The sequence below is a fragment of the Salvelinus alpinus genome, chromosome 21, assembly GCF_045679555.1.
Source record: "Salvelinus alpinus chromosome 21, SLU_Salpinus.1, whole genome shotgun sequence".
NCBI classification, from domain to species: Eukaryota; Metazoa; Chordata; class Actinopteri; order Salmoniformes; family Salmonidae; genus Salvelinus; species Salvelinus alpinus.
In genome coordinates this window covers 14,560,351-14,586,431 of record NC_092106.1, presented here as the reverse complement: position 1 = coordinate 14,586,431, position 26,081 = coordinate 14,560,351, and the positions used below count along the sequence as shown (strand labels likewise).

The 26,081-nt window shown below is 43.6% G+C and overlaps 1 protein-coding gene, 1 long non-coding RNA gene and 2 pseudogenes across 2 annotated transcripts in view; 2 read left to right on the top strand and 2 right to left on the bottom strand.

The window, feature by feature from the left end:
* Positions 1-3,831: 3,831 nt before the first annotated feature.
* On the top strand, positions 3,832-5,091 carry LOC139547895 (ladderlectin-like; annotated as a pseudogene).
* A 4,548-nt stretch (positions 5,092-9,639) lies between these two features.
* LOC139547495 (thiamine transporter 1 pseudogene) lies at positions 9,640-13,578 on the bottom strand (annotated as a pseudogene).
* A 473-nt stretch (positions 13,579-14,051) lies between these two features.
* On the bottom strand, positions 14,052-18,493 carry LOC139548565 (thiamine transporter 2-like). Its single transcript, XM_071358300.1, has 5 exons — positions 18,187-18,493; positions 16,040-16,859; positions 14,781-14,973; positions 14,500-14,641; positions 14,052-14,329 (listed from the first exon to the last, which is right to left on the bottom strand). The coding sequence occupies exons 1-5, from the start codon at positions 18,334-18,336 to the stop codon at positions 14,153-14,155; spliced, it is 1,482 nt and encodes a 493-aa protein (XP_071214401.1). The 5' UTR covers positions 18,337-18,493; the 3' UTR covers positions 14,052-14,152.
* Positions 18,412-26,081, top strand: part of LOC139548566 (uncharacterized) — a 29,391-nt gene continuing 21,721 nt past the window's right edge. Inside the window, exons 1-3 of the long non-coding RNA XR_011669717.1 lie at positions 18,412-18,438; positions 18,666-18,824; positions 19,140-19,212. This is a non-coding gene — a long non-coding RNA (uncharacterized lncRNA). The remainder of the gene's footprint in view (positions 18,439-18,665; positions 18,825-19,139; positions 19,213-26,081) is intronic.

The window sequence follows — 26,081 nt, the reverse complement described above, 5'->3', positions numbered from 1 at the left end:
CCCCATACCCGACAGACTTCATTCACCCTGCCCCCAACACCCAACGGTCATTTATAACTGCTACTGTTGTAAATATGTATATATTATTATTATGTCTCATTCTCTTTTTATTTATGTTATTTTTACCTGCACTGTTGGAGCCCGGAGAACAAGATTTTCACTGTACCCTGTAATTACATCTGTGTCCCTATACAAGTGCCTAATAAGCTCATCCAATCTAAACCTTTCACAACAGTCTGACTATGAACATCTGTATGAAAACCAAATAAAAAAAACATTAAAAAACAACTGATGATGCAATATGAAAAGAAATTGGTGGAGGAGATTAATCATAAACGTAAATTGAGAAACTTTTGTTTGATTAAGAGCGAATTCATGTGTGACAGAAGGTTATGTACACCCTACAGCCGGAGATCACTATGTGCACAGATAAGAACATGGATATTGCGCCTGTGTGTGTAAACAGGCTGGTATTGTGGTGAAATAGTATAGGAGAGACTTTGTAACTACTGTGACCTCAAAGAGGTAGAGAATGAAATTCACTCAATACTCTATTGCCCTTTAACACATGATTTACGTGTCTTTCTATTCCAGAAAGCCCACCAGGTATACCCTGGCATTATGTGGCTGAGCGACGATGAAAATGTTATATTAACCTATAATTGAATTACATATTTAGTTATAGGCGTATATCAAGTCCATGTACAGTGGGGAGAACAAGTATTTGATACACTGCTGATTTTGCAGGTTTTCCTACTTACAAAGCATGTAGAGGTCTGTAATTTTTATCATAGGTAAACTTCAAATGTGAGAGACGTAATCTAAAACAAAAATCTAGAAAATCACATTGTATGACTTTTAAGTAATTCATTTGCATTTTATTGCATGACATAAGTATTTGATCACCTAACAACCAGTAAGAATTCCGTCTCTCAGACCTTTTCTTTAAGAAGCCCTCCTGTTCTCCACTCATTACCTGTATTAACTGCACCTGTTTGAACTCGTTACCTGTATAAAAGACACCTGTCCACACACTCAATCAAACAGACTCCAACCTCTCGACAATGGCCAAGACCAGAGAGCTGTGTAAGGACATCAGGGATAAAATTGTAGACCTGCACAAGGCTGGGATGGGCTACAGGACAATAGGCAAGCAGCTTGGTGAGAAGGCAACAACTGTTGGCGCAATTATTAGAAAATGGAAGAAGTTCAAGATGACGGTCAATCACCCTCGGTCTGGGGCTCCATGCAAGATCTCACCTCGTGGGGCATCAATGATCACGAGGAAGGTGAGGCATCAGCCCAGAACTACACGGCAGGACCTGGTCAATGACCTGAAGAGAGCTGGGACCACAGTCTCAAAGAAAACCATTAGTAACACACTACGCCGTCATGGATTAAAATCCTGCAGCGCACGCAAGGTCCCCCTGCTCAAGCCAGCGCATGTCCAGGCCCGTCTGAAGTTTGCCAATGACCATCTGGATGATCCAGAGGAGGAATGGGAGAAGGTCATGTGGTCTGATGAGACAAAAATAGAGCTTTTTGGTCTAAACTCCACTCGCCGTGTTTGGAGGAAGAAGAAGGATGAGTACAACCCCAAGAACACCATCCCAACCGTGAAGCATGGAGGTGGAAACATCATTCTTTGGGGATGCTTTTCTGCAAAGGGGACAGGACGACTGCACCGTATTGAGGGGAGGATGGATGGGGCCATGTATCGCGAGATCTTGGCCAACAACCTCCTTCCCTCAGTAAGAGCATTGAAGATGGGTCGTGGTTGGGTCTTCCAGCATGAGAACGACCCGAAACACACAGCCAGGGCAACTAAGGAGTGGCTACGTAAGAAGCATCTCAAGGTCCTGGAGTGGCCTAGCCAGTCTCCAGACCTGAACCCAATAGAACATCTTTGGAGGGAGCTGAAAGTCCGTATTGCCCAGCGACAGCCCCGAAACCTGAAGGATCTGGAGAAGGTCTGTATGGAGGAGTGGGCCAAAATCCCTGCTGCAGTGTGTGCAAACATGGTCAAGAACTACAGGAAACGTATGATCTCTGTAATTGCAAACAAATGTTTCTGTACCAAATATTAAGTTCTGCTTTTCTGATGTATCAAATACTTAAGTCATGCAATAAAATGCAAATTAATTACTTAAAAATCATACAATGTGATTTTCTGGATTTTTGTTTTAGATTCCGTCTCTCACAGTTGAAGTGTACCTATGATAGAAATTACAGACCTCTACATGCTTTGTAAGTAGGAAAACCTGCAAAATCGGCAGTGTATCAAATACTTGTTCTCCCCACTGTACGTATGGATTGTGCATAGGCTTATACAGCTTTCACATTTTTATTATTTCTTGGGGCCCGAATGTGTTTAAATCGTTTTTTTCAGTTTCATTCACCTGTATTTATACATCTGTATTTATTTATTTTTGTTTTTGCTCCTTAAAGGTAGTTGTTTTTGCCTAGACAACCTTGTAATCATGTTGATTCTTTGTATGCGGTGCACACTGCACAGCACATCAGAGGACACTTTGTAAGAATCATTGTCATTTTCTTTTAAAGTGTCAATTGATCCTGTAACGGATGGGTCGCCAACTGACAATTTGACACTAAAATAAAACATTAATTCAATCATTCAGGTTTTTCACTGTTCATGTGTCTGATTGTTTAATTTAGGTAGTTGCAAGTGTTTGTGTGTTCTTGGCTTTTGAGTGGTTTCAAATAGAATCACACCACCAGCATGGTTATAGTTTGTGGGCTGGTATAGGGATGTGTGTGTAAGTTGTCTAGGTAGTTGTGTCAGCTGACTAAAGATGTCAGATGTTCTCTCTATAGATAGAGGGGAAGGGGGGGGAGCTGGAACTCAATATTAGGAAGATGATCTTACTGTCTTGTAGACACCAGAAACTGTTGAGCGTGAAAACCCAGCTGCGTTGCATTTCTTGACACAAAAAGGTGCGCCTGGCACCTACATGTACTATCATACCCCGTTCAAAGACACTTAATTATTTTGTTTTGCCCATTCACCCTCCGAATGGCACACATACACAATACATGTTTAAATTGTCTCAAGGTTTAAAAAACCTTCTTTAAGCATCTACATTGTTTGAAGTGGGTTTAACAAGTGACATTAATAAGGGATCATAGCTTTCACCTGGATTCACCAGGTGTTCTTAATGTTTTGTACACTCTGTGTATGTTTGGCAGAAGGATTAGGATACATTTACCACCCTGCATACCACTGCTGGCTTGCTTCTGAAGCTAAGCAGGGTTGGTCCTGGTCAGTCCCTGGATGGGAGACCAGGTGCTGCTGGAAGTGGTGTTGGAGGGCCAGTAGGAGGCACTCTTTCCTCTGGTCTAAACAAAGATCCCAATGCCCCAGGGCAGTGATTGGGGACACTGCTCTGTGTAGGGTGCTGTCTTTCGGATGGGACGTTAAACGGGTGTCCTGACTCTCTGAGGTCATTAAAGATCCCATGGCACTTATCGTAAGAGTAGGGGTGTTAACCCCGGTGTCCTGGCTAAATTCCCAATCTGGCCCTCAACCATCACGGTCACCTAATAATCCCCAGTTTACAATTGGCTCATTCATCCCCCTCCTCTCCCCTGTAACTATTCCCCAGGTCGTTGCTGCAAATGAGAACGTGTTCTCAGTCAACTTACCTGGTAAAATAACGGTAAAAAAAATAAAAAATAAAATATATATATATAAAAAAAAAAATAAAAAAAAAATAGGATGTGGAATCAGTGTCAACATGCTTTTTTGTACATTGTCCTTGTGGCTTGGTGGGATACATGTATAAAAGTGTTCCTCTTTCTCAAGCTGAACAGAACCTACAGACTACCACCTGTGATTCCTTCTCTGACAGGAAAAGATTACCATGGAAAAGTTTGCCATCCTTCTGCTTCTGAGTGCTGCCATTGCACTGGGCGATGCAAACCTGACCCAGCTCCTTGGTTTAGAACCCTTACTGAAGACTAAGGTGGAACAGACTCCTCCTGCCGAGGCTCACGTGGCAGCAGTGCAGGAGGGGATAAAGGAAAGTTCATGTCCCTCAGACTGGTACACATATGGATCACACTGTTTCAAGTTTGTCAGCATTCAGCAAATCATTCGTAGATTCGGAGCAAAACTGTTTGGCACTTGGTGGAAACCTAGCATCTGTGCATAGCCTTTTAGAGTACCAGTTTATGCAAGCACTGACAAAGGATACCAATGGCCACCTACATAGCACCTGGCTTGGAGGTTTTGATGCAATCAAGGAGGGCACATGGATGTGGTCAGATGGGTCCAGATTTGATTACACTAACTGGGACACCGATGAGCCCAATAACGCTGGAGAAGGAGAGGACTGTCTGCATATGAACGCTGCAAGTGCGAAGCTCTGGTTTGACGTGCCCTGTGAGTGGAAGTTTGCATCTCTCTGTTCCAGAAGAATGTAGGCTAGGAAATGCCACAGCTACTTCACCTCCACCTCCAGGGGTCAACAGTCTACACTTCAATAATCAAACCAAGATCTGCCACTCACTGCAGCTCACCAACATGACAAATAAACCCTGTATTCACAAAAAAAGCTAGCCACCTATCTAATAATTAGCTAACGAGCCATATCTAACAGTTTAAAATAATGACAGAGGAATTTACAAGAAACAGAAAACATGTAGCTATCGAAGAAACAGTCTTTGAAGCTCAATGCAGACTTTTATACTAAGTCATTATCTGCTGTTAGCTAGCTACTGTTTAGGTAGGCTAACATTTCTGTTTAACTAACATTAGCTAAGCTTGTGATGAAACTGTGTGATGTTGCTAATTCTGCTTTTGAAATTAAAGATACATTACATACTCTGAATTGTTTTAGTTATTTTTTTTTTGCTAATGCTTGACAAGTTGTCATGCCGCATTAATAAGTCAATGGTATATGTGCGATTTGTACCAACTGTACAATGAGTCTCACAAAGACACTTAGCTAATTAACATTAATGTAACACTGTCTTCCATAGTAAAAAAGAAGGGTAATTGAAATGTTTGTTATTGATGTTATGATTTTGAAACTGATATTTGGATGAAAATAAATTACATTAACAAAATTCCATTTGATCTTTTAGGAATTTCATATTGACCAAAAACCCTTATTTGACCAGCATTTAATATACAGTGCTGTGAAAAAGTATTTGCACTCTCTCTAATTTTCTCAATTTTTGCATATTTTTGATACTGAACGTCATCAGATCTTCAACCAAAACATAATATTAGATAAAGAGAACCTGAGTGAACAAATAAAACAACATTTGCATACTTATTTTATTTCGGGGCCCCGTTTTGACTTGGTGGGAGATATATCGGCGTGCCCTTGGGCGGGACTCTTGACTCTGGTTGCTCCTATGGGTCGCTCTGGACAGGAGACGGTTAGATGACAGAATGTAATGTAAATATTGAGCTGCTTCACTACAGGTATATAGTATGTTTTAATAATAAATACAAATAATAGTTATACTTTTGACTCATCTGTCCATAGAACATTCTTCCAAGAGTCTTGATGATCATCCAGGTGCTTTTTAGCAAATTTGTGTCAACGTTTTGGATGAGATGGGTCCCATTTATGTCTGGCGAAAACTAAACACTGCATTCCACAGTACGAAACTTATACCAACGGTCAAGCATGGTGGATGTCGTGTGATGGGTTGGGGATGCTTTGCTGCCTCAGGACCTGGACGACTTCCCTGAATAGACGGAACCATGAATTCTGCTCTGTATCAGATAATTCTACAGCTGAAGCACAGCTGGTTCATGCAGCAAGACAATGATCCAAAACACACAATCATGAAAAAGCAACGAATTTGAAGTTTTGGAATGGCCTAGTCAAAGTTCAGACCTAATCCCAATTGAGATGCTATGGCAGGACTTGAAACGAGCAGTTCATGCTTGAAATGTCGCTGAGAAATGTCGCTGAGTTAAAACAGTTCTGCATGCAAGAGTGGGCCAAAATTCCCCCACAGCGACGTGAGACTGATCAACAAATATAGGAAGCATTTGGTTCCAGTCATTGCAGCTAAAGGTGGAACAACCAGTTATTGAGTGTAAGGGGGAAATTGCCTTTTCACACAGGGGAATTCGGTGTTACATAACTTTGTTAATTAAATAAATAAAATAAGTGTATATTTTTTCGTTATTTGTAAATTCACGTTCCCTTTATCAAATATTAGGTTTTGGTTAAAGATCTGTTAACATTCAGTATAACAAATATGTAAAAATAGAGACAATCAGAAAGGGGGCAAATACTTTTTCAAGGCACTGTAGGTTATTTATATTAGCATACAAAAGTATGAATTTGACCTTATTTTTAAAAATGTTAAGGTATTCTTTTAGTTGTACTGCTAAAATTGTTGTAAAGAAGCGACATTTTATATCATTATGTGAATGTGTCTAAATACCATGTAAGGTTTTAAGTACTGCGTTACAACTAACTCCCCACTAGCCTGTAATGATCTAAATCTTGTGAGAAAACAACAATAATTATTGTCATCAACTATACAAACGGAGAGAGGCGGCAAGGATATTATTTTAGGGTCTAATTTTTGTCAATAAAACAAAAGATAATTGATGGATTTAAATGAACTTCTTAGGCTTGTAGAGACACTAACCAAGCATTAACACAGTGGATAACATTCAATTATCATACTGTTACAACTGACCCTGTGTTACTTTGTTCCCTGGTGTCCTCATAGATATAGTGCTGTTCAAAATCTCAAGAGTGCGGGAATGGCATTTTATTGACATTTCAGGACTGTAGTAGCTTACCTGTGCCACTGTCAGGTTTTTGTCTGAACCTGTCAGGTATGAGAAAAGGTTCTAAGGGTTTCACAGTACTGAAGAACCCATAGATGCACAACAGAGTGGTGGGATAGCCCCATCCTGTCCTCCACCGCTTTACAGCCTTCATTCTCACAGATTCACAGAGATTGTCACCACACAACTTCAAAACTTCAAAGCTTTACCTGTCCAGATGAGTCAGATTTAGCTGTGTTACCTGTCCAGGGTTATCGGCTCCCTACTACAATACTATAGTAGTAGCGTACTAACCTCAGGTTGTTTGTGTAATCGCTGAGCTCCGTCTGTCAATCAACAACTTTCTCAAAGGGCACTACTTCTGGTCTACTGACACACCCTCCACCTCCAAATTGATCCTGCTCCAGAGTACAGGCCTCGGTGTAACGCTCAATCCTTCGATGATAAACGCGAATCCGACCATCACCCCTGGTGAGACAAAACCGCAACTCGTCAGTGAAGAGCACTTTTTGCCAGTCCTGTCTGGTCGAGCGACGGTGGGTTTGTGCTCATAGACAACGTTGTTGCCGGTGATGTCTGGTGAAGACCTGCCTTAAAACAGGCCTACAAGCCCTCAGTCCAGCCTCTGTCAGCCTGTTGCGGACCGTCTTAGCACTGATGGAGGGATTGTGCGTTCCTGGTGTAACTCGGGCAGTTGTCTGCAGTCATCTGCAGTCCTCATGCCTCCTTGCAGCATGCCTAAGGCACGTTCACACAGATGAGCAGGGACCCTGGGCATCTTTCTTTTGTTGTTTTTCAGAGTCAGTAGAAAGGCCTCTTTAGTGTCCTAAGTTTTCATAACTGCGACCTTAATTGCCTACTGTCTGTAAGCTGTTAGTGTCTTAATGACCGTTCCACAGGTGCATGTTCATTAATTGTTTATGGTTCATTGAACAAGCATGGGAAAGTGTTTAAACCCTTTACAACCCTTTTCTGTGAAGTTATTTGCACATTTGTGGCCTGCTGGATGTAATTTTGCAGGGCTCTGGCAGTGCTCCTCCTTGCACAAAGGCGGAGGTAGCGGTCCTGCTGCTGGGTTGTTGCCCTCCTACGGCCTCCTCCACGTCTCCTGATGTACTGGCCTGTCTCCTGGTAGCGCCTCCATGCTCTGGACACTACGCTGATAGACACAGCAAACCTTCTTGCCACAGCTCGCATTGATGTGCCATCCTGGATGAGCTGCACTACCTGAGCCACTTGTGTGGGTTGTAGACTCCGTCTCATGCTACCACTAGAGTGAAAGCACCGCCAGCATTTAAAAGTGACCAAAACATCAGCCAGGAAGCATACAAAACATCAGCCAGGAAGCATAGGAACTGAGAAGTGGTCTGTGGTCACCACCTGCAGAACCACTCCTTTATTGGGGGTGTCTTGCTAATTGCCTATAATTTCCACCTTTTGTCTATGCCATTTGCATAACAGCATGTGAAATTTATTGTCAATCAGTGTTGCTTCCTAAGTGGACAGTTTGATTTCACAGAAGTGTGATTGACTTGGAGTTACATTGTGTTGTTTAAGTGTTCCCTTTATTTTTTGAGCAGTGTATGAATATATATGATGGGATATATAGAAATTATGGACAAAATATGGATATACTATGTAAGATTTCTGTAGAATACTTAGGATAGAATAGTATATTTACAGCAATAGTTAATAGGGTAGGCCTTGACTAGAATACAGTATATACATAAAAAACGGTATTAAAGTAACCATTATTAAAGTAACCAATGTCCCATGGCTATGTACATAGGGCAGCAGCCTCTAAGGTGCAGGGTTGTGTACCGGGTGGTAGCCGGCTAGTGACAGTGACTAAAGTTCAGGGCAGGTACCGAGCGGAGGCAGGCTGGTGGTGGCTATTTAACAGTCTGATGGCCTTGAGATAGAAGCTGTTCTTCAGTCTCTTGGTCCCAGCTTTGATCCTCCACTGACCTCGCCTTCTGGATGGTAGCGGGTGGAAAAGCTGTGGCTCGGGTGGCTGAGGTCCTTCATAATCTTCTTGGCCTTCCTGTGACACCCAGTGCTGTAGATTTCCTGGAGGGCAGGAAGTGTTTCCCTGGTGATCTGTTGGGCAGACAGCACTACCCTCTGGAGAGTCCTGCGGTAGCGGACAGTGCAGTTGCCGCACCAGGCGGTGATACAGCCCGAAAGGATGTACTTTACTTTACTGACTTTATTGTTTTGTAATACATTTTGTTGCAATGTCATGTGCATGTTTAAAGTGGTGTTTAAATACAAAACGAATTGACAATACAACTTTCATAACAGTTACATACCAATAAAAAGAGACTAGCCTGCTGGCCTTACTGGGTCGATAGGAACATTAGCCCGAGCTATTTAGGATGGATATCACAAATTATTGTCTAGTTCTGTTTTTCCTGCCGAGGGGTGCCCTATTCCTGCACCCAGAGGGGAGTAGTTCAAAGTCCGGGTACAGGGGGTGGCTTGGGTCTAAAATGATTTTGTGCAGAGGGCCCTGACCTTAAATATCTTATCCAGGCCTGTATGTTTGACTGTGGTCAAATAATCCTTCTCAGCATATTTCTCTGGCTGACAGTGGCATTGCCAAACCAACAAACAATACAAAAAGTTTAAATAATCTCAATAAAAGATTCAGTATAGTACAGTCAACATTAAAAGATCCCAGCTTTTTGAGAAAGTACAGTCTCTGACTCTTTTTGTAGATCAGGTCTGCACATTTACTCTACTGGAGCTTATTGTCCAAGAGGACACCCAGATATTTGTATTCCTCTACAATCTCTATGTTCTGACCTCTGATAGATGTTGTAGAGGTAGGTGTTGTATGCTTCCTGAAGTCTATGCACATCTCTTTGGTCTTGTTGGTATTGAGGACCAAGTGTGATTTGTTACACCACTATACACTCATTTAGGACCGGGCCATGGTGTTCCTCGTCAGCATGCAACAGGCTGATCAAGGCAGTGTCATCAGCGAACTTAACGAGGTGTCTGTCAGGATGGGAACTAGTACAACTATTGGTGTACAAGATGTACAGAAGTGGGGACAAAACACATTCCTGAGGAGAGCCTGTGTTTGTGGTGCGTATGTCCGTCACGTAGGGACCTATTTTGACCCACTGTGACCTCTGGCTCAGGAAGTCCAACAGCCACAAAACCAGCCCCCCTAAGGAGTAGTCCCTAATGAATCTCTGTGCCAGAATGTAAGGCTGGATTGTGTTGAAGGCAGAAGAAAAGTCATGGGATTTGGCACCCTCTAGATCTCTATAGACCATGTCGAAGAGAGTAAGAATGGCATCATCAACTCCTCTGCTGGGCTGATAGGCAAACTGAAACGGGTCGAGGAGCTTCTGGGTGGCGCTGTACACAATGCTGTATCTGTAGAATTTTATGAATGTCTTCTGTGCCAAGCCACATTTCTTCAGCCTCCTGAGGTTGAAAAGGCACTGTTGAGCCTTCTTCACCACACTGTCTGTGTGGGTGGACCATATCAGATTGTCAGTGATGTGTACACCGAGGAACATGAAGCTTTTCACCTTCTCCACTGCTAATGTTGAATCAACATGGAAAACTTATTGGATTTGCAAAAAGGGCATTTCATAGTTTTTTTTACCCAACTTTTAACCTAAGCTTGGTGACATTTGTTGTTGATTTAAGTTTGAATTCACATTTAGTTGACAACTCAACCAAATGTAAATCAAAACTAGAGGTTGAACGTCTATGCCCAGTCAGTGTCAACTTTTATTTTGATTATAAATACAAGTATACAGAGCAACATGACGTTAGAATTTAAAGTAAAAGTTTGGTGAGACACCTTGTCCTCATCAGTTTTGACCAGATTATTGTCTGTGGCCAGAACCGGTCAGATAATAACACTTCTACTTTGGGTTCTTCTTTTTGGTCCACTGCATGTTCAAGCTTGCAGGGTGTACACAGGGTTGGGCTTGGAGGCTCCTCTGCAGTGGTGGAATCTCTGTTGCTTTACCGCCCTGTCATAATCATGTACACACCCCTCAGAAAGAAAATGACAGCGATGGCTGAGAAGTAGCTTCCATAAATGGTGAACTGCAAGAAAGAGTGGAAAAGCATTAAGATTATTCTTCAGTTACACAGTTCAGATAAAAAATAAAATACTTTTTGAATGAACCAGATACTTAATATTGTTGTATTCCTTTTTTTGGTCAAAGATCCAGGACAGTTCATAACATCCAAGGCAAAAGTCCAAGGTACCTATTCCTAACTTTGGATTATGACACTGGGGTTGTGGTGGAAAAGTTGGGATCTAATGGTTTGTAGGGACTTGCCTCCTTTGACACTTGAACCTTAATCTTACCTGTGGGATGATGCCCAGGCTGAGCCCCATGCCATCCACCACAATGGATGTGATGATAGTCTGAAGTACCAAAGACCCAAAGTTGTTTGCTCCAAAGATCAGTGCTTATCTCTCCGTAGAGAGGTCAGTAGCAATTTGGAACATGGGAGGAAATGGTCACGTTTGTTCTTGCTTAATGATCATTCAAGTTTGGCACCTACATTTTTCTAATGGCAGTAACTCACAAACTCACATGGCAAATATGATAAGGCCCCCAGGCCAGAGAAAGAGCCCAGGAACAACTCTCCCCACTGGGACCAGTCCACTTTAAGTACATATTAGTAGTATGACTGCAGATTGACTGTTGATGATAATGGTTTATTAATGCCAGACAAACATCTACAAATACCCAATTGTCATGTGTACTCCAACAGTTGGTGCTTCAATACTCACCAAACCGGTAGGACACAGCTTCCACCCCTCCGTTGTAGATTGTGACTTTCTGGGATGGCTGTATGTGCTCCCACAACACCTGTACATAGTTGATTGCCTCATTGTAGCCACAGGTAGCTAGTACCCACCACACTGACCAGTACAGCAGTGCCCTGGTGGAGTAGCACTGGAGAAAGTCTTTCCAACAGCAGCAGGAAAACTTGGCTGCAGCTCCTAGCCCTCACTGGCCCCTCAGTGGACACATCACCTGCACACCTGTCCCCTCCTTCTGGGGTCTGTGGTGGTTCACTTTGACTCTGATGGAAGAACATGGGCAGGAAGAGGGAAGTCACCAGGTCAATGGAGATCATCACCAGATTAAGTACCAAGATGTTATTGTTGTAAGACATGAGGCTGAAACAGACCAGCAGCTGTCCCAGCACAGAGCCCACCTTGTAGCCTAGCAGCTGTACACTACGGCAGTAGGATGTAGCCTTGCTGTAGTGTTTCATGTCCACTATGCTGTAGATGTATGAGAAGTAGGCCACCTCACAGGCCGACTTCACGCCATAGAAGAACTGCATCGCCTTAAAGGCTGCCACCACCTGCACCAATAGCATCATCGCCCAGGTTATGAAGAGGTTGATGCACTGAAACACCATGACGGGCTTGTAGCGCAGCCAATCGGTGAGCAGGAAGACTGGCACCATCACAGCCAGGTAGGAGTAGGTCCACACAGGGTAGATCTCGTTGGTCACCTCAGTTACAGTGCAACACTGCTGTCTGTTTGGGAGGTTGCAACATTCAGATAGAAAATTAATTGATTGATTGTAGCGACCTTAACCCAACCTTAACCCAACATCTAGTGAGCGATGCCGCGACCTCATCAAAAGGTTCAGATCTCTTGCCGTAAAGGCTAAGGTGTTGGGTTGACAGCCACAAGTTCACAAGTTCAAACTACTTCCTGACCTGTTGCTGCCATCAAAAACATGTGGAAAAGTGTGAGCATTGTCACGCCCTGACCTTAGAGATCCTTTTTATGTCTCTATTTTGGTTGGTATGGGCGTGAGTTTGGGTGGGCATTCTATGTCTGGTGTTCTTTGTTGTCCTTGTTTTGTATTTCTATGTGTTTGGCCTGGTATGGTTCCCAATCAGAGGCAGCTGTCTATCGCTGTCTCTGATTGAGAACCATACGTAGGTAGCTGTCACGATCGTCTTGCGGTGAGAGAGAGGACCAAGGCGCAGCGTGTGAAAAATACATCTTCTCTTTTATTTGAGAATAAAGAAAAACACGAAACGAACACTATTATAAACCTAAACAAAACAACAAACGATCGTGAAGCTATAAACGTAAGTGCACACACAAGCTACAAACGTACAACATAGACAATTACCCACAAAACCCAAATGCCTATGGCTGCCTTAAATATGGCTCTCAATCAGAGACAATAAACCACAGCTGCCTCTAATTGAGAACCAATCTAGGCAGCCATAGACATACAAACACCTAGACAAGACACTGACCCATTAAACGTACAAACCCCTAGACAAACCAAAACACATACATTCCCCATGTCACACCCTGACCTAACTAAAATAATAATGAAAACAAAGATAACTAAGGCCAGGGTGTGACAGTAGCCTGTTCCCACCTGTGTTCGTGGGTGGTTATTTTCTGTTTAGTGTTTGTTGCACCTACTGTTGTTGCACCAACTGTTCGTTGGTCGTTTTGTTGTTTTTGTTCGCGTATTCATCATTATTAAAAGTATTATGGATACGTACCACGCTGCACTTTGGTCCTCCTCTCCTTCTCCCGACGACGTTCGTTACAAGCATTTTCTCCCTTGATTTTCCTTTTCTTTATCAAGCTGGTAGGTAATAAAGTGGTCAATAACATGGTTATATTACTGATGAAGTTGTAAAGGCACGAATACACAATGAAGGAAATCGTTACACCCCTCTAAAGATAGTATAAGAGCATGAATACAATGCATTGAAATGTTTGTCCTGAAGCCTACTGTACCTGTTCCACCATCAGGTTTTTGTTTGGACCAGTCAGGTAAGGGTAGATGAAGGGTACAAGAGGTTTCACTGTATCGAAGAACCCATAGATGCACAGCAGAGTGGTGGGATAGCCCTATCCTGCCCTCCACTGCTTCACAGCCTCCATCCTCACAGATCCACAAACAGCGATAGCCACTATTATCACCCACACACATTTTTATACTTTATACAAAAAGCAGGTTTAACGCTTTACCTGATCAGGTTAGTCTGCTCTCACACACTACTCTTAATCCAGCCTGAATCTAGTCCCCATACGGAAGTCACCTTGGTTTGTTTGTGTAATCACTGAGCTCAGTCTGTCAATCAACAACCTGCTCAATAAATGTATGCAATAACTAAAACATTAGATAGCGCAAATTTAACATGGCCATGCCTATCAATTGAAAACCCCTTATCTTTTGGATGACTTAAAGAGAAGTTGGACAAAACAATGCTTACGCAACATTTTGTTTTATTTTTATTATAAATACAAGTATGTAACACCATGCCATTACATTTTAGGGTGAACCCCTGAAGACGCCTTGCCCCCCTCAGTCTCTGATAGACTACTGTCTGTGGTCAGAACAGAACCGGTCTGAGGAGGGCATCTCCACTTCGGGTTCTTCTTTCTGCTCCTGGTCCATTGCCTGTTTAGGGCAGCAGTGGTGTGCACAGGCTGTGTACATCCCTCGGATCAGGAAAAGCACAGATATTGCGGCATAGTAGCTGCCATAGATGATGAACTGGGGAAAGGGAAAATAAACTTTGGTTTTATTAGAGGGGTTAAGAACAGTAACAATGCAGTAATAATTTGCCACCAGGTGTCAATCTCTTGCCACTTTTGATAACTTGTGCAGTGATCAGTTAAAGGAATGGACAATGGCCTGTCTAGCTCTGGATTGTGCAACCATACCTGTGTGATAATGTCTAACCCCAGTGCACTTTCATCAACAACGATGGCTGTGAGAATGGTCTGCAGCAAGAGGGCGACAAAAGTGTTGACTCCGAACGTTAGAGCATAGCATGCCATGGAAAGGTTGGATGCAATCTGGAATCTGTAATGACCAAACAGATAACACTATGTACTGAATATTTTCATTGTGCATTTCTGATGAATGTCTATGGGATGCATGGAAGGTATATGAAATAAATATAGCTGAGTTCATTGATGTATGGCCTACAGTGTTCACTTACGTAGTGATGGTGATCAGCAGCATGTAGGAGGCCTTGAAGATGACGTAGCCAGCATAGCTTGCCCAAATGTTGCTGGTCAGCCCAATCAGAAACACGGCCCCTGCCCCGACCGCAGAGAACACCCCCAGTGACAGCTCCCCCCAGACATCCCAGGTCACCTTTACATGACCCACACAGAAGGCTGCGGCTGCACCTATAGGACAGGGATGGGACAACAGTGGATGATTTCCTTTTTAGATCCTGAGTAAATACTTTAAAACTGTTTAAATACTTGTTAAATGCATCCTTCCTCCCTTCCTTGAAGAAATCACTGATCCAACGCTGTTGGCTGGATTAAAGCATAGGATTCAATACATGGCTTTCATCAATCAATCAATCAATCAATCAATCAATCAAATGCATTTACAAAGCCCTTTTTACATCAGCAATTGTCACAAAGTGCTTATACAGAAAACCAGCCTAAAACCCCCAAAGACCAAGCAATACAGATGTAGAAGCATGGTGGCTGGGACAAACTCCCAAGAAAGGCCGGAACCTAGGAAGAAACCTAGAGAGGAACCAGGCTCTAGGGGTGGCCACTCGTCTTCTGTGCCGGGTGGAGATTATAAGAGAACGATCCAGTCATATCAGATCAGTCATTACCCCAAGCAAGGACGGATGCTTTCGAATTGGAACAGGACCCTCATTGTATTCCTAGGGGGGAAGTGTTCCTACCATAATGTATCAGGACAGTATAACGCCTCTATCCCTGAACACATAGGATAGAGGACAGGGCTTTCCCTTTAATTAAAGGGATACTTCAGGATTTTGACAATGAGGCCCTTGATCTACTGCCAGAGTCCGATTGACTTGTTCCGATAAGTCACTATCTCTCAAACCCGAGCTATCAGCAATAATCAGAGAAATCGTTACCCAAGTTATCACCTTAATTGAAGCAATTACTCTTCTCTGCATTTCTTCTCTGAATTTTATTAGTATATTTTTATTAAGTAATTAGCAAATATTAGCAATGCAACATTTTATCTGAATATAAAATTCACCAACCTGGTTAAACCCCAAAGCACAGCTACTCCACTGAACACACACACACACACACACACACACACACACACACACACACACACACACACACACACACACACACACACACACACACACACACACACACACACACACACACACACACACACACACACACACACACACACACACACACACACACACACACACACACACACACAGTTCTGAGATTGTCTTACCTACTACTGCGCAGATGGCCTCGACCCCTCCATTGTAGACAGAGGAGGTGCTGGATGGCTCTATGTGGTCCCACATCAGCTGGATGTAGTTGAACACCTGGCCGTAGCCGGCCGTGGCTAGAGCCCACCACAGAGACCAGTAGACCAGCTTCCTAGAGGAGTAGGACTCTCTGAAACTGCTCCAGAGCAGCCTGCCAGCATAGACCACATTATGCAGGCTGCACCAGCCAGTACTACCCCCGGCACCTTGGGTCCTACCCGACCCAGCACCATCCTCCACGGCCTCCTCTGCATCCTGGGCCTCCTCCACTGCACTCGCCTCCTCCTCCACCTGGCCCTTGGCGCTCAGGCCCAGGGCAGCCTTCTCCCCCCTGAAGAACATCCCCTGCTGGGGCATGGGTAGCCAGATGGAGATGAGGAACGCAATGCTGAGAACCCCCAGGGAGATAGCATTGAGGTGGAAGTAGTCCAGCCCTGCCAGGGAGACCAGCATCTGGCCTATGGTGGCCCCTAGGGTGGAGCCTGTCAGCATGGCACTGCGGAGGTAGCCGGTGGCCCGCTGGTACCTCTCCGGAGGGATCACACTGTAGATGTAGGAGAAGTAGGCCACCTCCGTGGAGGTCACCACGGCATAGTTGAACTGCAGGAAGGTCATGGCGGTCAGGCCGGGGGCGAAGCAGAGCAGGACATAGTTGGTGACCAGGAAGAGGCCCTGGACCACGATCACCGGCTTGTACCTCAGGAAGTCTGTCAGCAGGAAGACGGGGAAGAGGACGGCCAGGTAGGAGTACGTCCAGATGGGGAACAGGTAGTTGGTCACCTTAGGAGGCACAGGGAGAGGAGTGATTAATTTATCACTAGATCTATTCAATATGCACAGGGATACTGAATAGTCCTACCGGTCGTCTATATGAAGCAAAAACACTACATAGCCCACTGTATACAGTAACCTGAGGATACACTGTATATACAAAAGTATGTGGACAGCTACATGTGGACACCCAAATTAGTGACTTTCAACGTGGCACTATCATAGGATGTCACCTTTCCAACAAGTCAGTTCGTCAAATTTCATCCCTGCTAGAGCTGCCCCGGTCACCTGTAAGTGCTGTTATTGTGAAATGTTTCGGAGCAGCAACGGCTCAGCCGCGAGGTGGTAGGCCACACAAGCACACAGAATGGGACCGCCGGGTGCTGAAGTGTGTAGCGCGTAAAAATCATCTGTCCTCGGTTGCAACACTTACTACTGAGTTCCGAACTGCCTCTAGAAGCAACGTCAGGTTTCCATGGCAGAGCAGCCGCACACAAGCCTAAGATCACCGTGCGCAATGCCAAGCATCGGCTGGAGTGGTGTAAAGCATTGGACTCTGAAGCAGTGGAAACGCATTCTCTGGAGTGATGAATCACGCTTCACCATCTGGCAGTCCGACGGACACATTTAGGTTAGGAGGTTACCAGGAAAACGCTACCTGCCTGAATGCATAGTGCCAACTGTAAAGTTTGGTGGAGGAAGAATAATGGTCTGGGGCTGTTTTTCATGGTTTTGGCAAGGCCCCTTAGTTCCAGCGAAGGGAAATCTTAACTCTACAGCATACAATGACATTCTAGACGATTCTGTGCTTCCAACTTTGTGGCAACAGTTTGAGGAAGGCCCTTTCCTGTTTCGGCATGGCAATACCACCGTGCACAAAGCGAGGTCCATACAGAAATGATTTGTCGAGATTGGTGTGGAAGAACTTGACTGGCCTGCACAGAGCCCTGACCTCAACCCCATCAAACACCTTTGGGATGAATTGGAATCCCGTTTGCGAGCCAGGCCTAATCGCCCAACATCAGTGCTCAACATCAGTGCCCAACCTCACTAATGCTCTTGTGGCTGAATGGAAGCAAGTCCCTGCAGCAATGTTCCAACATCTAGAGGAATGCTTTCCCAGAAGAGTGGAGGCTGTTATAGCAGCAAAGGGGGGACCAACTCCATATTAATACCCATGATTTTGGAATGAGATGGTTGACGAGTAGGTGTCCACATACTTTTGGTAATGTAGTGTATTTCATTCTATCGTGTGCATCATTTACTTTCTTATCACAAACTTGTTAACAACTCCATTCAAAACTGTTCATGTGTAGCATGCTGCTGGTTACTTTACCACTTCCTCTGAGATGTTCTTGTATGGTCCAATAAGGTAGGGTGTTAGGAAGGGCTCAGCTGGTCTGCAGTTGGCGAAGAACCCATAGAGCGACAAAACGGCTGTGGGAAACACCCAGCCAGTGGACTTCAGCTTGGCCCAGGAACCCATCCTGGTAGGCTACCCCTTATGTCCCCCTCACACGTACTACCACTGGGATCTGTTGGCAGTAGGCAGCAGTAGATCACTTGGCCAAGTCCTTGTCGGGGAAATGTATGAATTTTGTCTGTCTATGAACTAATTGTTTATAACTGAGAATGCAAGTTTATATGAGGGAGACTTTGAGCTATTGGGAAATAGTCCCACTGATGGTAAAATGAAAGCTTACGTCAGCCTCAGTTGTTGACACTGAGTTTACCACGTTTTTCTGGTCTCTATTATTGACTTTATGTACATGTTTTGTGCACAGTTATGGAACAAGTTCTGTCTTTTTTTAACAGGTTAGTTGTGGGTGAGTTGTGTGTTTCAGTCCATCTGCACATGCAACCTGGCCGAGCTCCAGCTAGTCTGTCGCCATAACAACGCTTTGTTTACAAGGGATTTCTGCTGGAGGAGCGAAATTAAACTCAAACGATTCTTCCTCAGATATTATCCACCAGGTAATGAATATGTTGTTGATGATGCTAAAATACTTGATAATTAAGATACTAATGAATGTTTGGACAAGTAGGTAGCTAATTATTTGTACCATTTTGTGCAACTACACAGACACTATAACAGTAGTGCTGTTCTGACCTAGAGCTAACTGGCTAGCCCAGAGCCATAACCTTAGGTCTCTGTGCTAGCCAGACCAGTTAACTGTAACAGCAATTTAATGCATGGCGCACAAGTTGAAGTTACAAGAAGGCCTAAAGCAACTTGTATCTCACAATTGGTCTGGTTTCGAATATTGAATTGATGCCTTTGGTTCACAGGTATCATCCTGGAATATGAGAAAGGAGGAGCTCTGAAGACTAAATTCATTGATTTGTTGGATTTGTCTCCAGTGTGAGTAGACAATAGTACAATTCATGTTTATGAATGAGATGCTGTGTTAGTGATCATGATATGTACAGGGCTGCCAACTTTTGAAGAAACCTTGGAGTGAGATTTGCTATGTGAATTTCATTTCCCTCTGGTACAACTCCTAGAGGGGGGACTGCAATTCTACGTATTTTGACATAGCTTAGGCCTATGACCAAATAAATAAATAAAAAACACTGGCCAGCTGTATTCAGTATGCTTTGAACTTTGGGGGATGACATTTTTTAGGTGGTTTGACACTTCATCCATTCAGACAGCAATGAAATGAGATAGGGAGACAGGCAAATGATAGAAACAGTGGGAAGGTTGGAAGCACGGATTGATCCCTGTTCTCAGGTAGAAAGTTGTATGCAACACTCAAGTGTTACCACTAGGGCTGTTACGGTGATCGTATTACCGCCACACCGGCAGTCACGGGTCATGACGGCAGCCAAATTCCATGTGACCGTTTAGTCATGGTGATAGGCTTCTCCAATCTCTGATGCTTCTGATGGTCATTAGTATCCCACCAAACTTGCTAACTGCCTGGTATTCAGCACTCTATTGTCCCTCTAATCACTATGACTTCAATGCAAATGTTATCGAAAATCTAATCACACTTCATGAGAGCCCATGAGCTCATGTTGCGCAACATTTCTATAGGCTATGCAATTGAGTGAGAAAAAGTTTCTCAACTTTCCTAATATTAAGCACTTTAATTAAGCACTATTGCTTCTCTTTACAACAGGAGTATAGCCTGCCTGGCATGAAAATTAACCTGGAAAAAGTTTCCTCCATTCACAGGAGGTTGGTGGCACCTTAATTTGGGAGGACGGGCTCGTGGTAATGGCTGGAGCGATATGAGGGGAATGGTATCACATACATCAAACACATGGTTTGATGGCCTTCCATTTGCTCCATTTCAGTCATTATTATGAGCTGTCCTCCCCTCAGCAGCCTCCACTGCCTACATTCGCTATTTAAGTGCATAGATGACATTTTTTTCCCCCTACCCCTGTTATGAGACAGGTGCATGACAATGGTCCATTCTAAATCAAAACAAATGTCACACTTATATTATTTAGTATATGCAGGGTTGGGTAGGTTACTTTCTAAATGTAATCCGTTACAGTTACTAGTTACCTGTCCAAAATTGTAATCAGTAACGTAACTTTTGGATTACCCAAACTCAGTACCGTAATCTGATTACATTCGGTTACTTTTAGATTACTTTCCCCTTAAGAGGTATTATAAGAAGACAAAAATGTATGTTACCAATTGAACAACATCTATTGCAGGATAAATCAATGTTAAAGTTTACATAGCTGGCAATATGGATGTTACATTATACTTCATGGGATGGTTATGTAGGCTTCTTCTAACCCATCACTTTCTACTACATATGATAATACGATACAATTATATCTGTACATTAAAAACCAAAGTCTATCAGAATTCCAGTCATTCCAATAAATATTACACCCCTTGATCTTCAAGAATAGGACTTGGAAATATGGACGTATAGATTAGCCAAATTGTTTTACCTGAGCATGGCCCCAAAACTAAGGACTTATTAGCCAGCCCAACTGTCTGGTTTATGATTTTGTTGTCATGGAGGACTGATTGGGCTCGTTGATTCGAGTTGAAAAATAAATTATGCGCTCATGGAATGGCATTCTTTGCCAAGAGTGTGCAAAGCTTTCATCAAGGCAAAGGGTGGCGACTTTGAAGAATCTAAAATCTAAAATATATTTGATTTGTTGGTTACTACATGATTTCTTATGTGTTATTTCATAGTTTTGATGTCTTCACTATTATTATTATACAATGTATAAAATAGTAAAAATAAAGAAAAACCCTTGAATGAGTAGGTGTGTCCAAACTTTTGACTGGCACTGTATATATAATGTATAGGTCCAAAAATAGATGTGGCAACTACAGATTGTCCCTTTAAGTCTATCAAAAGTGTGTAATTTTGAGCATGTGTCCATTAGACCTATGGATTTATTTATTTTATCAGAATTAATTAGATTGAGCAATAAAAGCCCCACTTTTATTCCACAGGCTGGGATCCGCAATCTGCAGCTGTTGCAAGAGCGCATTTTTCACTTGCTGTCAACTGGTTTCAAAAACAATGATTGAATTCAACCATTGTTGGGTTCAAATACACATTTAGATTTGTGAACAGCCATTCACAACAACCACAATCCTTAAGGAGCAAATAGCTAAATGAGAAAGCAGCAGTGTGATTCACATCAACGCGCTAACGTTATGTAGATATCAATAATAAGTGATATCTGTATCGCCGTAGTCTACACCACTACTGTCATTCTTACCTCCAAGCGTTTATTCAAGTTGGATAATCGTTGGATGCCGACAGTGTTGGGGTTCGTTTCCTCGTTCCTTGTCAATCATTGACTCATTAGTGAAATTAGCATTATGACAATATCTTTAATTAAATAATTCAAAAACCTTTATTAATGCAATTGCAGACAGAAGTTGACAACAGTAACATAACGCATGTTTCCGAGTAAGTTCTGCAAAATACAAAAGGTCCCAAGTTATTTTATTAAACCTGAAGTCCAGCCCTTGTGATGTCACTGCATATGTCATTACCTTCTACTCATCAGACCAAGCCCATGCATACACTGCTATATAAACTTGCAAGAGAGATACAATAGTTCCGGTGTTTTCTAAGGCCTAGGCAATAAATGTCCACTCCCCAAAGTGGATTTATTGTGGAATGTCTGACTAGTCTCTTATCTCCTACACTCCCCTGCAGAGTTATGTCTCAGTCACACATTTCTCAGAGGGGTCTCTTTATAAGAGGCAGAGAGACTAGAAAACAACTGTGGAACAATACTAAACCTCTAAAATTAATATATATATTGTTAATCTGTAGTCTAGGACCCTATAAAAGTAAGGAGGGCGGGGTCTTATAACCCCTCCCCTTCTATTAATACAACATAAGCATAATCAATTATTATAATACATCAAACATTTGGTACAGCCCCTATCATGACCTCTAGGTGAACCCCTGACAACAGCAGTCGCACCATTGGTAGACAGCTTGGACTGTAGCCTACAAAAGCCTATTCCTGCTCTTTTCCCGCGATCCATCAAACACATTTGGTGTGTCATCATAGTGGTCTCGGACTTTTGGTCAGACTCGCTCAGGTGAAACAAACTTACATTTGCGCCTTTTTTCAATGCTGATTTGAATGTCATTGAGAAAACAGAGAAGTGTCAAAGATTTTTTTCCGCAAACATCCTTTATGAATTTAGAAGTAATCCTCGAAGTAATCATCTAGTTTTTCAAAAGTATCGGTAATCTGATTAAAATATTTTTGCTGGTAACATAACGGATTACAGTTACCGTTTTTTGTAATCCCTTACATGTAACATGTAATCCGTTACTCCCCAACCCTGAGTATATGTAAAGACAAGATTAAATAAAGAATAGTCTGATGGGTGACAATATTAGCCTATCACTTGTGAATTATATATTATCACTTGTGAATGACGCCCAGCTTGTGTGCAGTAAGGCAAAAAACAGCGCATGCCTTTTTTTGCAACTTTTTAAATCATAGTTGCACACCTCATGTAGCTAAGACCATAGGCCTATATGTTTTTATAAGGTTTGTATCACAACTAAAGTGGCCAAATTACTTCTTAAAATTAAGCACATTAATCCGCTTTACAACGGGTGTAGAGCCTAACTGGCATACATAAGGAGTGAGTGAGTTTCATGTTTGGGGAAGGTCATTTTCACCATAAAAATGCACCTTTATAATAAAAGCATTATATTGCATTTGCTATCACTTTTGAGAATGGTGTTTTCCAGCTAATTGATTGCATTTTGAAAAATATGTGTTTATAGCCTACTGCCGTGTGCGAATTGCTCCGCTTATAATATGATGAAATAGGCAAATTGTCACACCCTGATCTGTTTCACCTGTCCTTATGATTGTCTCCACCCCCCTCCAGGTGTCGCCCATCTTCCCCATTATCCGCTGTGTATTTATACCTGTGTTCTCTGTTTGTCCGTTGCCAGTTCGTCTTGTTTGTCAAGTCAACCAGCGTTTTTATTCTCAGCTCCTGCTTGTCCCAGTTTCTCTTTTTCTCACCCTCCTGGTTTTGATCTTTCCCTGTCCTGACTCTGAGCCCGCCTGCCTGACCACTCTGCCTATCCCCTGAGCCTGCCTGCCATCCGGTACCGTTGCCCCACCTCTGGTTTATTGACCCCTGCCTGCCTTGACCAGTGTGCCCTCATCTTCGAGCTTCAGCCCTCCTCCTTCCCCTCGGATCGCTCCAAGATAGCCTACCTCATCACGCTGATGTCCGGGAGGGCCCTCACCTGGGCTACTGCCGTGTGGGAACAACAGCCTAGTCTGGAGGTGTTCGAGAAGTGAGGAAGGTTTTTGATGCCCTGTTCTCTGGGTGAGAGGCCGCCCGTAAGCTAATCCAGCTCCGGAAGGACTCCCGCAGTGTAGCTGATTATGCGGTGGATTTCTGCACGTTGGCAGCAGAGAGTGCTTGGAATCAAGAGGCACTGTTCAATATGTTCCTGCATGGCGTCTCGGAGGAGGTCAAGGAGGATCTTTTAGCCCGGGAGTTACCTACAGAGCATGATTCCCTTATCCATTTGACCATTCGCATCTACGGGCGATTACGGGAACGACGGAGGGAGAGGAAATTGGACTTCGCTCGTACGCCAAGAGAACCCAAGGCTTCCCGACCTGCTCCGAGGACTGCCGAAGACGGTCGAGTCACCGCCTCCTGAGCCTATGCCACTAGGCACAGCTGGGCTGTCGCCAGCAGAATGGCAATACAGGATTGACACGAAGAGTTGTCTGTATTGCGGGACTCTTGGTCATTTAAAAAAAACAGGCTCACCGGTAGGAGCGAGTACTCTGGTGGGCCATATGGAGAACGTTCCTGCTTCCCTTGCTCACACCCCTTTTCATGCCATTCTGCTGTGGGGAGATCCGTCCAAATCTGGTCCGTCCAAATCTGACTCTGGGCCAACGAGAGCTTTTTGCACGCTACCCTGGCGTCCGAGCTGAACATCCCCACTCAGCCCTTCTCCATTCCCATGGACATTATAGGCTGAGTCACCCACAGCACCACTCCCATCAACCTACGTTTGTCAGGGAACCACATCGAGGCTATCCAGTTCCTGCTTATCAAGTCCCCTCTGATTCCCGTGGTATTGGGATTCTCCTGGCTCCAGTGACACAATCCCCTCATTAACTGGTCTATTGGTGCCATCATGGGCTGGAACCCACTCCTATTGCCTAAAGTCAGCACAACCTGCCACGGGACGTCTTCCTTGGGGCTCGGAGTACCAGGACCTCCGGGAGGTGTTCAGCAAGGCCCGTGCCACTTCGCTCCCGCCGCACCGACCTTATGACTGCAGGATTGACCTTCTCCCTAGCACGACTCCGCCCCGGGGTCAACTGTACTCTCTGTCAGGACCAGAGACCAAGGCGATGGAGACCTACATTGGGGACTCCCTTGCTGCAGGATTCATCCTTCTTCTCCCGCCCACGCAGGGTTCTTCTTTGTGGAGAAGAAGGACAAGCTCCTGCACCCGTGGATCGACTACTGGGGTCTCAATGACATAACGATTAAGAACCGCTACTCACTACCACTCATCTCCTCGGCCTTCGAGCCGCTCCAGGGGGCCATTGTGTTTTCCAAGCTGGATCTACGGAACACCTACCACCTGGTGCAGATACGGGAAGGAGACGAGTGGAAGACCGCCTTCAACACGGCCAGTGGTCACTACGAGTATCTGGTCATGCCGTTTGGCCTTACCAACGCCCCTGCTGTGTTCAAGGCTCTGGTCAATGATGTTCTACCTAGATGACATCCTCATCTTCTCCCGTTCCACCCAAGAACATGTGCTTCACGACAGGTTCTCCAACGCCTCCTGGAGAACCAGCTGTTTAAAAAAAAAAAATATTCGTATTTTTATTGAATATCCGAAACATACAATATACTTGCAGTGAAGACGCTCAACAACTACACCACACCAGTCATCCAACAGACTCCCATTCAGAGCGACACACAGAAGCATCCAGGGTCAACGCCTTGCTCAAGGGCACGTCGACAGATCTCCCACAGGGCCCCAAAAAATGGGGACTTGAACCCTTCATGATCCCCCACACAGTTCCCCATAGGTGTCCCTCAACCATCCGAGACCCCACCCACTGTCACCCTCCCCAAGATAAAATAAAGAAAAGAGGAAAGATTTTTTTTTTTTTTTTTTTTATTCCTTTCCCCACCCCCATTCCCCACCCCCATCCACCAACAACCAAGAAAATGAACTCACGAGTAAAAGAAAACAGAAAAAAACTATGCAAAAAAACAAAGGACATCAAGGACAACTAAAATCATAACAGCAAGGCCAACTGTATATGTTTGAGTTAGTGGTTCAACGGATCTGATTATTTTAGGATCAGCAAAAAACAAAAAGGGAGACAAATATAATTTTGCTTTATTACTTAAAGAACACTTAAAACAAGGAACTGTTCAATGTTTAAATAATATCTAAAAATATTCAATACTCAATTGTTAAATTAAAGTGCAATATGAGGCGTGATACCTTCTTCCTTTGAACAATAGTGAATGAAAAAATAGCCTGTTTCCATATAAAAAAAAAGAAAGCAAAGCAGACCTGAGCTTATAACTTCAAATTCCATTTCAAAAAGATGAGGTTGTCTACATTGTCTGGGGAAAGGGTAGACCTATTTGGGGTCAACATATGTCCCCTGCCGTGGAGAACACCCTCTCGCTCGGAACTGAAGTGCCAGGCACAGCCAGGTAGCTTCTTTCCATTATGGCAATGT

Coding starts and splice junctions, on each gene's coding strand:
- LOC139548565 (XM_071358300.1), bottom strand. CDS start 18,336: ATGGGTTCCTGGGCCAAGCTGAAGTCCACTGGCTGGGTGTTTCCCACA. Junction 16,860..18,186: donor AGAACATCTCAGAGGAAGTG/GTAAAGTAACCA, acceptor GTGCCTCCTAAG/GTGACCAACTACCTGTTCCC. Junction 14,330..14,499: donor GGTTAGACATTATCACACAG/GTATGGTTGCAC, acceptor CCCTTTCCCCAG/TTCATCATCTATGGCAGCTA.